Raw genomic sequence first — 13,609 nt, 5'->3', positions numbered from 1 at the left:
GAGTTCCAGGACAGCCGGGGCTACACAGAGAAATCCTGTCTCGAAACAAAACAACAAAAAAAAAGTCACTAAAGTTTTTTTCTTAAAAAAAATGTAAAATGTGCTTGTTCTGAGGCTGGAGAGCTGGCTCAGTTCAGAGCGCTTACTGCTCTTGCACAGGGCCTGGGTTCAGTTCTCAGCACCCATATGGTGGCTTACAACCCACTGCCCATAAATCTAGCTTCAGGGAATCTGTCATCCATCCATTTCTGACCTCTGTGGGTACCAGGCACATACATGATGCACATACATGCAAGCAAAACACTTCCATACATAAAATAAAAATAAAAATTTAGAGAAACTTTCTACTTATTGCTGTGGCCAAGGACCCCAGCTAGGCTCCCAGCCCCCACACCAGGCAGTTCATAGGTACCTCTAACTCCAGCTTTGGGGGATCCAATTCCTTCTTCTGGCCTCTGTGAGGATATACACACACACACACACACACACACACACACACATATACAGACATAAAATATAATCTTAAAAAAAACCCTCCAGTGTTCAAGAAAAAACAAATCTGTAAAAGAACTTCATTTTTTAAAAAAAGTCAACAGGGACTGAAGAGATGGCTCAGAGGGTAAGAGCACTGAATGCTCTACCAAAGGTCCAAAGTTCAAATCCCAGCAACCACATGGTGGCTCACAACCACCCATAATGAGATCTGACGCCCTCTTCTGGTGCGTCTGAAGTCAGCTACAGTGTACTTATGTATAACAATAAATAAGTCTTAAAAAAGTCAACAACAGATGGGCATAGTTCATACATATAATCTTAGCATTACTGAGTCTGAGGCAAGAGCATTGATTACCTTGAATTTGAGGCCAGCCAGGACCGTATTAAGGTTCTATATGAAAAAAGAAATGTTATGAGTTGGTCTTGTAACACTATTTTGAAGGCTGTGAAGCTTTTAGGAGGTGGGTTCTAGCTGGCAGAAGTGTATAACTACATAACTAGAGGTGGGCTTTTGAAGCTTGTATGTGCCCTTGTATTCCGTCTGTGCTTCCTGTCTCCTGTATGTACATATAACCAAATCTGCTCCTGACACTATGACTCCCCTACCATCATCAACTGAAAGAATCTAAAACCAGGAGTCAAAAATAACTTTTTGTAATTGTTTTTAATTTTTGGAAACAAGGTTTCTCCGTGTAGCCCTGGCTATTCTGGAACTTGCTCAGTAAACCAGGGTGGCCTTGAACTCACAGAGAGCCACCCGCATCTGCCTCCTGAGTGCTGGGATTAAAAGGTGTGCAACCACTGCTCAGCCAAAAATAATTTTTCTTCTTTGGAAAAAATGTATTTGTTGGAGCTAGGCTTGGTAGCAAAGAACTGTAATCCTAGAACTTGGGAGGTGGAGGCAAGAGGATCTATTCAAGGCCAACCTTGTACATACTGAGTCCAGCCTGGGCTACATGAGACCCTATCTCCAAAACCCAAATGCATTTGTTAGTTGTGGTACCACACCAACAATCCCAGCACTCAGGGGAGAGGCTGTGGTGAGGGGTTTACTTGCAGCTAGGTACTCAATCCCAGATATATAACATAGGAAAACCCCTGCTTCAAAATAAAACATTTCCAATCTCTCCCCTGCCAAAAGAATAAAAAAATTAAAAGGAGACAAAAGACTGATTCATGGTGCTCTTAGTGAGGGATGCAAGCCTCGACCAGCTGTCTCCAATCTTGTGGAGTAGCTTAAGGTGTCTGTGACCTTTCCCTGAATAGGTTTAAAATATTAAAAAACTACCAATTATGAAAAGATATGAATATAAATGTTGAACAAATTTTTATGTATTATTTCATTCTTAAAACATTCAATATTATTAATAATATATTATTATTTAAATGTATAAAATGCATTTAAATTTAAGAAAAAAAGAAAGATAATTTTGTAAAAACAAAAAACAAAAAAAAAATCCCTACCAATTAATGGATTCCCAGTTAATAAAGACAGGCCCTGAAAATGCAAACATATACATATAGATAAGGGTGGACTGGGAGGATTAAGCATTGGCATGCTTGGTCCAGGCTTATGCTTGTCCCTCTCTCTTAGGATATGCCTGTTGATGTCTCTTACATCTTTGAGAATTCAGCACTGCTTCAAAGGTAATTCAAATTTGGAGACTTATTGTAAATGGGTGAGATAAAGGTTGTCACATTCTAGGACTCCAACAGGCTCACAGACACAGATAATTCAAGCAGAGCACCCTTCATCTTTGGACCATTTACCCTATAGCATAGGCTGAAGGTAGGATTCAAGCATCGCTCTAGAAAATTGTTTATAAGTGCTTTTATTAGCAATTAGAAACTTAAGGATTAGTTGAAAGAACAGGGTGGGACAAAGTGAGTCATGTCTATTATTTCTAGAGATTTTAAAGTGTGTGTATGCATGTGTGTGTATGGTGCTGGGTATGTGTGTGTGTCTGTGTGTGTGTGGTGCTGTTTATCAGTGTGTATGTCTGTGTGTATTTTTTAAAGATTTATTATTTATTTATTATTATACATAAGTACACTGTAGCTGTCTTCAGACACCCCAGAAGAGGGCATCAGATCTCATTATGGATGGTTGTGAGCCACCATGTGGTTGCTGGGATTTGAACTCAGGACCTCTGAAAGAGCAGTCAGTGCTCTTAACTGTTGAGCCATCTCTCCAGTCCGTGTGTGTGTGTGTGTGTGTGTGTGTGTGTGTGTGTGTGTGTGTGCGCGCGCTGGGTTATCAATACCAGGGCCTTGCACATGCCAGACAGGTACTCTAACATTGAGCTACAGCTCTAGTCCTCTTCAGGAAAATTTCAGAATTATACTGAATTTACTATGGCTGATTAACCTCTTTGGGGTATTATAGTCATGTCTATAATCCCAGCAGTTGGGAGGCTGAGGCAGAAGGATTGCTGTAAGTTTGGGACCTGTCTGGGCTATAGAGTGAGATGTTTCAGCACTCTCTCTCAATAAAGAACCACACCAAACTCATATCGAAATAGCTCATGTGTGACAACCCACATTACTGTATAGCAGCTCTCTGAAAGACTTCTCACATAAGTCTAACGAACAGAAAGGAATACAGCTAGAACCCAGCCAGAATCTTGCTCACTGGGAATGTAAGGAGGGAATTCCTGCCTCAACCTTTTGATTATAAAAGCTTTGTGTGTATGTGTGTTGCTTTTTCTCTTCCTCTATAGACCAGGAAAGATTCGATTTCGAGAACAATGGCTGCGGGATATTACTGAGACCAAGCATATTTTGTTGGAGTCCATACCCTTTAAAGTTGTTTGATTCCTATGTTATGTTTGAGGATGTTTACAATCCATATATTAAAAATATGAAACATCATATCAAAATACATAATATTTATTGAGTAATAAACTCATGGCACACAACCCAACTGTGGTTTTGTTTTTATTCATTATCCATTCTGCAATAAGTTGTTTTCTGTTTTTGAAAAGATTTTTCTCAACACTATATCATGATTTTGGAGTCTGGCAAGCACAGAGTAGAGTTTTGAACATTACTAAAGTTCAGCCACTGGCCCTTAGCTGTTTGGTCCTTCTCTCTGCCTACCTCTGAACTTGATAGACATTTTTATGGGTATCTGGATAATAAACTGGCAACAGTTCTATATCTCACACTAACAGTCTGAGGGGCTCCACTACTCATAGATATCTTCTACTGTCAGATGAGCCTCACTGCTAAACTCTGAATATCCCATCATGCTCATGATTGCAATGAAGCAGGGGTGGGTTACCCCCCTTACTTATTTCTGATCTTGTTTCTGTCTTCACACTGGATCGTCATGTATTCCTAACTTCCCAATGGGACTCCTATGCCTGCTCACACAATTTTAAAATACCAAAGACAACTTTACACTACACTTCAAATGACAAAGACATACAAGGGACACAGAACACTTGTAACAATTCATGTGGTAGGACTGAGTAATTTCTCTATTTTTCCTATTATCTTTGTACAACAAATAAAAAAAGAGAGAGAGAACAATCCTATGAACAACAGGTGAAGAGGTGAGAAACTGGGTAAGTCTCCTTAGAAAACAAAGTATTTAAATTACAATAGTTCTACATAGACTTTACTTGGGCCTAAAGAGCTATAAAGAAAACAGAAGCGTAAGCACTATCTTGTTCACTGGGAATGTAACAAAGAGGGAATTTCTAGCTTAACGTTTTGTTCAAGTGTGTGTGTGTGTGTGTGTGTGTGTGTGTGTGTGTATGCACGAGTGTGTGTTTCTTTCTCTGTAGACAAGGAAAAATTTGTTTTTGCAAACGATGGCTGACTTAGAGCTCAGGTGACAGAACACAGTTTGAAGGGATAATTCAAACAAGCTGAAAATAAAATACTTTAGCCCTCCACTTTTTAAAGGACCGCTACTAAATACCTTTCTAAGAATGATAGGTTTTAAAATAAATTCCTATTTTTTCATTGACTGTATATACTCTGTGGAGAATAATCAAAAGAAAATCTGTAATACTTCAACACTACAAAATTGTTGCAATGAAACTTCATTACCTATTAAGAAAAGAAAAACATATTCATCCAGTTGCTAGGAGTCATTTAACAAAAAATAATGCCCCTTTGTTTTAACTTTTAAAGTAGAGATTATAAACTTTACATTGTAGTACATGAGGAAGTGTATGAATTAAGAAGACTTTCAACTTTGGAACCTAGTTTCCATTAGACTTTAGGAAACTATAGACTTATCAGACTGAGACGTATAAATACAGTGAAATAATTTCAAGTTCAAAGATCACAGATTTTACTACATGCTAACTGCTGCTTAGTTCAACAGTTGTGGGTTAGAAACACATTTTCTCAGAATATATATTAAACTTTCAGACAGTGATGAAGTAAGGAGGGTTTCTACAAAGTTAAGGATTAAAATCATGACAGATATAAAAAGCTGAAGAGGTTAACAATGTTTAAAATAAAATCCTATAGCGAGGCGCAGCAGCACACACCTCTAATCCTAGCACCTGGCAGGCTGAGGCAGGGGGAACTCTGGGAGTTCTAGGCCACCCAGAGCTACATAGTGAGACTCTGTCTCAAACAAGAAATCTGGTAACATAAAGGACATAATTGAAAATGTTTAATATTTTACTTTCATCATCATGAAACAGCATAATTAAAATACTGACATATTTTTCCTTATTTAGCACTTTTAAGATCTTATCCTAAATTAAATACCAGCTTAAATAGAAATAGTATTCTTATATTGGCACAATAGACTCCCAAAACTGCATTTGAAACTTTTTTGCACTGCTGGGGATGTAGTTCAGGGCCTCATAAGCACATGTTCTAACTCTGAGCTATGCCCTAGCCATTGAAAAAACAACGTTATCTAATAGAACCTGAAACACCTAATGGTCACATTTTCTATTCCACACATCTGTGAGTCAGCCATTTGGTTTGCTAGGTTTTAGAGCAGAGGTAGAGTTAGCCCAATATACATTTCTAGGGCCGACTATAGAAACAAGTCAGTTTTCAAATTCCAGAGTTGCTGTGTACAGCAACACCTTCATTTTGTTAACAGAAATAACCTCCTAAATAGTTTCTGTCAAGCCCATTTGTAACACATTCAAAACAAGATATGAAATTCCCAAGTTCTGCTCGGATAGTGGCAGACACTGTGTGGGGCTAATAATCGTCACACCAGATCATGATGTGAGATTTAAATTTGTCGTTCATCTGCCACTTTCTCTCTATGCCACCTTCCAAACATAGCAGGACTTTGGACTTTTAAACCAGAAGGTTGGGGTCAATCTTTAAAAGCCTCAAATAACTTAACTAATTATATCAACAAGCATCTTTTATTGAAGGACTGAAGAATTAAAAAGAAGGCACAGAAGCCCTGAAAAACCATTTCATAGCACAGTAGCCTTTTTGGCTGGGCCTGGTGGCACATGCCTGGAATCTCAGCACTTGGAAGGTGGAGGCAGGAGACCAAGAGTTCAGAGTCATCCTTGGCTACAAAGTCTGAGGTCAACCTGGGCTAATTGAAACCACACATCAAAAAATAACTCAAAACAGAAACAAAACAGTAAGCTTTTGTTGTTTATGTCTAGAACCCACAATTTCCTTTTCGATGTTAAAAATATTCACTTGTAAAGCCAGGAAGTCCTCATTTGTCATCCTTCCCTTTGGTCTTTCTGTATACCATCTCACGAAAGCTGGCCAGAATCTTGTTCTCCCTCTTCCGTCTTTCTTCTTGGTTAAAGGATGCAAGGGCTCTCTTCTCATCAGCACTGTAGATCTGGTTCTCTTTCCGGAGTCGAACAGCCTCCATTCGGCGATGCCTGGAGATAAATGATATTTTTTACTTAATTTCATACTAATAATTCTTACAGTATATTGTCATTAATCCTTTCATAATATAGAATCTTCTACTTAAAAGGTGATAATAAGACACTGGAGATGGGTTATTAAATGACTGTGTATTTTACCTGTTGAGGTTTCATTTCCCTTTGACTTATTTCCAATATTCAAATAATGATCTCCAATGTTTTGTCAACATAGGAGATATCATTAATTTCAAATACTAAAGATAAATTCTTTTTTTCATATTTTAATAAACTGAAATGGGAAACTTGTTAAATGTTTTACACGATTTTGTTTTGGACAGGGTTTCATCATGGAGTGCTCTATGCAAACTCATGCAGACCCATGTGCTCTGCCTCCCAAGCACTGACATTAAAGCCCAGGCAGCAATGGTGGGGGTTTGTCTTTGGGGAGTCCAGAGCAGGGCAGATGAAAGATTTACCTTAATTAATCAAGTGGTACAGTACGGTTCAACTTTACTGATACAAAGAAGAGAATCAAGTCTAAATCTATAAGTGAAGAGGCATTCTGTGGGTAGTTTAGTTTCCTTAGAATCCAAAAGTGTCACACAGAAAACAAAAGGGGATTCAGTCTAAGAGTTAGATCAGTAAAATACAAGGACAGAGGACATTTTTGAAGTTAGATTCAAAAGGTCTGCTAGTCAGAGAGAAATATTAATGACCCTATTTGTATATACATACCCAACCTACATCATCAGTTTAAGAAAATTATCTCTAGAAAAACCCATTAAAGACTGGGTAAGAAGAGGAGAGAATCATTTCAGATTAGTGTGCTAGCGTCTAGAGATAAGATGGGAGAGCTGAGGAGATGGCAACAGATGTAGGTTACTTCGAGTACTGCCCTGTGAAGTTGTAAGGAACAGAGAAGCATCACAGTGGTGCTATAATGAGCACCCACATGCATGTCTCTAGGCTGTGGGTACCATAGTATGTGTGCTGCTGCTTACTCACAGTGCACACGAGAGTCAGACTTTCTCAGATGTTGTCATATTGGTTTTTAGTGTATTAATGGGTATACTACCAGAAGTGTTTAAGAGATCCTATGGCGGGCACCACATCCTTTCAAATATTTGGCATTGTCAGAACTTTGAGTCTTTTCCTATTAAATGTGTACAAAACAGTATTTCACTCAGGTCTTGACTTCCATTTCCAGTGTCAATGAACATCATTTAACTTACATATAGAACATATATATCATTTTGATAAATGGTTCTGTCATTTCCCCATATTTCTTTTATAGGTATTTAAATATTCTCACTACCAACACTTTATCATTTGTGTGTGTTCCATGAATCTTATATGAACCTAGAATTTTCACATTTTAATGTGTCTTTTGATGAACATAAGTTCTTCCTTTTAGCCTAGGCAAACTTCTGGGTAGCATATTTTTTGTTTTGTTTTGTTTAGAAAACACTTTTTAATCTAAAAGACATCCTCTCTGAAAGTANTTAATCTAGTGGCACTGCCTTTTATATAAAGTGATTCAGTATTCTCTAGTCTTTTAACACATGGATGATGTTTTCACCATGCCATTTTCTGAATACTTGTTTCTGCACAGATCTGACATGCTCTTTCATACACCAAAATCCAACTGGCTTTGGTCTCTGCATTTTATTCCACTGAACATTTAGGCTATACCAAATGTTTCCCAAAGCCTGCAAGTTCCTTAAGTTCTCATCTTGCATAGCTCCCATCTTACGTTTCTACTGTTTTTCAGAACTAACATGGCTTTTCTTGATCTTTTAATCTAACAAATATTTCTAGAACCACTTTACTAAGTTTCATAAACTGCCACGATTTTGATTGAGATTTTATTGACTCTATAAATCTGAGAGAATTGACTTCACAATATTGCTATTCTAACTTTGAATATGCTATGTATCCATTGATATAAATCTTCTTTAATGTTTATTTTTATTATTACTATTGTTTTGTTTTGTTTTGTTTTTCAAGACAGGGTTTCTCTGTGTAGCCATGGCTGTCCTGGAACCCGCTCTGTGGATCAGCCTGGCCATGAACTCAGAGATACGACTGCCTCTGCCTCCCAAGTGCAGGGATTAAGGATATGTCTCACTAGGCCCAATTAATTTTTTTCCAATTTTTTATTAAGTATTTTCTTCATTTACATTTCAAATGCTATCCTGGAAGTCCCTTATACCCTCCCCCCACCCTGCTCCCCTACCCACCCACTCCCACTTCTTAGCCCTGGTGTTCCCCTGTACTGGGGCATATAAAGTTTGCAAGACCAAGGGGCCCAACTAATTTTTTAATTGATTTTTTAGAACAAAATTAATGTGCCTTATTATGTTTCTAGTAAAGGTAATATTATAAACAAGGGCATACCCATTGTGTAGGATACAAAGAATTATTATAAATGATCCAATGTGAGTTTTAAAATTAGTAACACAAACTAAACATATAGATTATCTGTAGCATGAAACAGACTGTAAGAAATCATGCCAAGTTGCATTAAAAAAGCACACATGATTTATTTAATTTTATGTATATGAGTGTTTTGCCTGAATGTATGTCTGTACCTCACATATGTGTAGTGCCAGCAAAGGCCAGCAGAGGGCTTCAGATGCCCTGGGACCAGAGTAACAGGCATGTGGGTGCTGGGGATTGAACAGCCAGTGCTCTCTCTAAACCACTGAGCCATCCATCACTCCAGTCCCTTAATATTTCTTCATGGCTTACTTTTCTCTGTGAAGGTCTGGGGACTCTTTTATTAGAATTTATTTCTAAATCACTCATATTCTCTGATACTATTACAAATGCTTCATTATATTTAACTATATTTAAGCATATACAATTATACATTGTTAGTTATACTAATATATTAATGATGTGTTATTTTATATTTTCTAGTTGCCTGTTGCTGAGATTTAGAAACACAACTGGTTTTGTAATGACTTTCTAGGTAACCATTTGTTACAGCCCTGAAGAGTCTGAGATGTAAACAAGCACCTCAATCACAAAAATGGCTATACTGAACCCTCCTTACTGAGCCTTATGTCTCTAGTAATTTGTCCTAGTCATACTGTGTCATCCTCAAAAGTGACGTTAGTTTTCAGACATCGAAGATTCTGGAGGTACCTCAGAGGTTCCACACATATTTGTCTCTGGTACCAATTCAAACCAGTTTTAACTATTTTAATAGATATTTTGTAAGCTTAAAGAGCCCACAATTCAGTGTGATTTTAGTATTGCTGCCCTTACTCTCCCTGAGTAATCAAGTATTTTGTGATTCTTCTACAATTTTATTTCCTCATGCTAAATCTGACATCTTTCTTTTTTATTAGATATTTTCTTCATTTGCATTTCAAATGCTATCCCGAAAGTTCCCTATACCCTCTCCCCGCCCCTGCTCCCCTACCCACACACTCCCACTTCTTGGCCCTGGCATTCCTCTGTACTGGGGCATATATAGTTTGTAAGACCAAGGGGCCTCTCTTTCCCAACGATGGCTGACTAGGCCATCTTCTGCTATATATGAACGAGCTCTGGGGGTACTGATTAGTTCATATTGTTGTTGCACCTACAGGGTTGCAGACCCCTTCAGCTCCTTGGGTACTTTCTCTAGCTCCTCCATTGGGGACCCTGTGTTGCATCCTATAGCTGACTGTGAGCATCCACTTCTGCATTTGCCAGGCACTGGCATAGCCTCACAAGAGACAGCTATATCAGGGTCCTTTCAGCAAAATCTTGCTAGCTCATGCAATAGTGTCTGGGTTTGGTGGTTGTATGATGGATCCCCGGGTGGGGCAGTCTCTGGAAAATCTGACGTCTTTCATGATCCTTAACTGACATTCATTCCAGAAATTCTGAACCACTGAAAACTTGAAGCAAACTCAAAAATCAAGAAACATAATCTTATGAAATTGTTTTCCTCACTACTGGAATCCCATATGCCCCTATGACAGGTGGCTGAACTTAAACTAACTGTATTTACCAGATGAAAAAAACTAAAACTGGAAACTACTGATTTGTTAAATTTGGACATACGTAGAGTTTGAGGCTAAGTTCTATATATAGTTGAAACTTACTTAGGTATGTTTCTTCTAATGAAACCAGTATCTTGTGTGTGTGTGTGTGTGTGTGTGTGTGTGTGTGTGTGTGTGTGTGTGTCTACCTGTGTCTCTCTGCGTGTTTCTAGTAGTAAGAAAGAAGGAAAAGAGCTAATCATGAAAATTGACTCAATGCCGAGAAAATACCTGCTACCACTCATTACGTAACCGGAACATTCAAATGATGCGATCTCTTCACTTGTCAAGCCGATTTCACCTCTTCTCGGGATACGTTTGCCGGCTTTTACATATTCAGCCATAGCTGCACCTTCACCAGGTAACAGAGCGTGGCCATAGCTACAAAGTAATTCAGAATTCACAAAAGGTTCATCAAACTAGCTCCATAGAAAATGACAACACAAAATATTTTTCCTCAGACAATAGGAAGAATAACTGTGCAGAGCAGTAGTGTACTTGATGCGAATTTCTTAATTTTTATTATAGGATGCTGTACTATGACTCCATCATTAACCAAGAAATGTATAAATAATTTGGAAGAACAAAAGAACTGAAGTTCACAAGTATAAATTCACAGTTTAAAATTGTGGGTTAAGGCAGGCTGGAGAGATGGCTCAGCAGTTAGGAGCACTGACTGCTCTTCCAGAGGTCCTGAGTTCAATTCCTGGCAACCACATGGTGGCTCACAGCCATCTGTAACAGAATCTGATGCCCTCCAGTAAACACCATCCAGTAAAAATTCTCTTTTGCCTTTGACTGAAAAAGATTTTAAGAGCAGTTCGGTATGTTTCCTTGTATTCTTATTAAGCTTGAAGCTTACAGTGCAAAAGTAATCTTGACACTTATGTTTATGTATTTACTACACTACAAGTTAAACATACATAATATTTTGTATGGGCTGCCAAGAAGGCTCACAGGGTAAAGGTTTATTTACTGTCAAGTCTGTGGCGTTAAGTTTAATCCTTGGTACCCATATGGTGGAAGGAGAGAACCAACTCCTAAAGGTTAGTTGTCCTCTAACCTTCATGCCTTCCCCTCCCCCATACAAAATAGCCCAGGTTGGCCTTAAGATCACAAAGTAGCCTAGAAAAATCCTAAATTCCTGAACTCCCTGCCTCCCCCTGCTCCCAAATGCGGGCATCACAGGCAGAAGCACCACACCAAGCTAAATAAAGTACTTTAGATATTGCAAATCCACTGCTACTGGCTGTGGGCACAGTTCAGGGGCAAACTGCTAACCTATGTGACCACTCAGCAGAAAACAAAACAAATAACCTACAACAAAGAAAACCACAAAACCCCACAACCGTACACTGCTACTCACTTCAAGGGCTTATCATCTTGGGAGGCAAGAGTTTTGGGAGCCTCTGGGCCAATCAGATCTGATGGTTCTTCAGCTTCTGCATGAAATACAGTAAGAAATACATTCACATCTGGACTAATCAGTTAATGTTTGAACTGTTTTGAGTTAGTCAATACAAGAGCTTACTTGATCGATCCTTCCAAGGATTCTCTAGAAATTCTTCCTGGGATTCTTTAGAGCTCGAATCACTGGACTCTTTTCTGTTTTTCTTAGACTTCTTTTTCTTGTATTTCTTCCTGCAGGGGTTATAATTGAATACAAATTAAGTATTCTCATGTTAAAAGGCATTCTTACTTTTCTTTTTTAATGAAAACTTTCTTAAAGATTTATTTATTCTTATGCATACTGGTATTTTGCCTGCATAAATGTCTGTGTGAGCATGTCAGAGCCCCTGGAACTGAAGTTACAGACAGTTGTAAGCTGCTATGTAGTTGCAGGGGAATTGAACCCAGGTACCCCCCTCAAAAAAAAAACAGCCAGTGTTCTTAACTGCTGAGGCATCTCTTCAGCCCCAGGCATCGTCAGTTCTCATGGGAATGAACAGTTGATAAAACTCTCTGAATTCCTAGATTATTCAAACTTTTCAATTCAATCTTCTCAGTTAACCAAATAGGATTTTGCTATTAACAAGAATAGATGGCTCCATGGTTAAGAATACTGACTGTTTTCCCAAAGGTCCTAACTTTAGTTTCAAACTGGTGCCCACTGTGTGTGAAGACAGCTACAGTGTGCTCAAATAAATAAAATTAATAAATAATCTTTTTTAAAAAAGGAAATGACTAAAGAATTAATGAAATACAGAAAGATAATAGAAATGATAGAAAAGATAATAGTTAGGTTTTAGCTTAAAACCTAACTCTCAGGCAGGAGGTGGTAGCTTATATCTATAATCTTAGCACTTGGGAGCTAGAGGCAGGAGAATTAGGCGTCCAAAGCCATCCTATGCTGTCTAGCGAGCTTGCAGCCAGCCTGAGGTATACAAGACTCTATCTCAAAAACATACAGTGGCTAGAGAGGATTCAACAGTCATGAGTGTTTGATGTTCTTCCAGAGGACTAGAGTTCGTATCCCAGCCCCTACATCGGGTAGCTCATAACCACCTCTAAGTCTAGCTCCGGGGGAATCTGAGGCCCTCTTCTGGCCTCTCCAGGTGCATGCATGTACATTGCACATACATAAATGCATACATAGACTTAAATGAAAATAAATCTTTAAAAATACATAAAACAACCCCAAATAAAAATAAGCTCAAAAAACAAAATACAAAAAAATAAATAAAACACACATAAAAGAAAAACAACTTTTCACCAATTAATAAAAGTGTTCAGTGTGATGGATTAAAATATATCAATAGTTTAAATAGCAACATTCAAAGTAAACTACCATTGTCTTGCATTCTCAATGACATAATAAATCTAGACAATGACCAGCAGTGTTTATTAGTTACCTAGTGATGGTAGTACACAGCACTACCTAGAAAGTATTCCTGGCCAATACTCCAACTTGAACCTTGCCGATGTTGAGACCCCTCTCTCTCCAGGAAATAGAAATGACAGAAAAACATGCTAATTCTCTCTGTATAACAACTATAATTTAGGGACATTATTTGCATTTTGATTTGAATTAACTGTAGGAAAAAACTGCAGAGTATTGACTGCTAAATTCTTATGCACAAAGTTCTTTTTGGTTTTTTTTTAAAGAATACCCTTAGTCGGTGTACTAGCTAGTTTTGTGTCAACTTGACACACGCTGGAGTTATCACAGAGAAAGGAGCTTCAGTTGGGGAAATGCCTCCACCAGATCCAGCTGTAAGGCATTTTCTCAATTAGTGATCAAGTGGG

The 13,609-nt window shown here is 38.2% G+C and overlaps 2 protein-coding genes across 2 annotated transcripts in view; one reads left to right on the top strand and one right to left on the bottom strand.

The window, feature by feature from the left end:
* Nucleotides 1-3,309, top strand: part of Akap14 (A-kinase anchoring protein 14) — a 19,191-nt gene extending 15,882 nt beyond the window's left edge. The window contains exons 6-7 of the mRNA XM_021188193.1: nt 2,090-2,142; nt 3,216-3,309. Of these exons, the coding sequence (XP_021043852.1) occupies nt 2,090-2,142; nt 3,216-3,309 (147 nt within the window). The remainder of the gene's footprint in view (nt 1-2,089; nt 2,143-3,215) is intronic.
* Nucleotides 3,310-3,368: 59 nt separating this feature from the next.
* The window catches only part of Nkap (NFKB activating protein), a 25,013-nt gene continuing 14,772 nt past the window's right edge, over nt 3,369-13,609 (bottom strand). Inside the window, exons 6-9 of the mRNA XM_021187889.2 lie at nt 11,895-12,004; nt 11,730-11,805; nt 10,595-10,744; nt 3,369-6,338 (exon numbers count right to left, since the gene is read on the bottom strand). Of these exons, the coding sequence (XP_021043548.1) occupies nt 6,164-6,338; nt 10,595-10,744; nt 11,730-11,805; nt 11,895-12,004 (511 nt within the window). The 3' untranslated portion in view covers nt 3,369-6,163. The remainder of the gene's footprint in view (nt 6,339-10,594; nt 10,745-11,729; nt 11,806-11,894; nt 12,005-13,609) is intronic.

The sequence above is a fragment of the Mus pahari genome, chromosome X (genome assembly GCF_900095145.1).
Source record: "Mus pahari chromosome X, PAHARI_EIJ_v1.1, whole genome shotgun sequence".
NCBI lineage: Eukaryota > Metazoa > Chordata > Mammalia > Rodentia > Muridae > Mus > Mus pahari.
The sequence above is the reverse complement of the archived record's forward strand: the minus strand, read 5'-3'. Positions and strand labels throughout refer to the sequence as shown.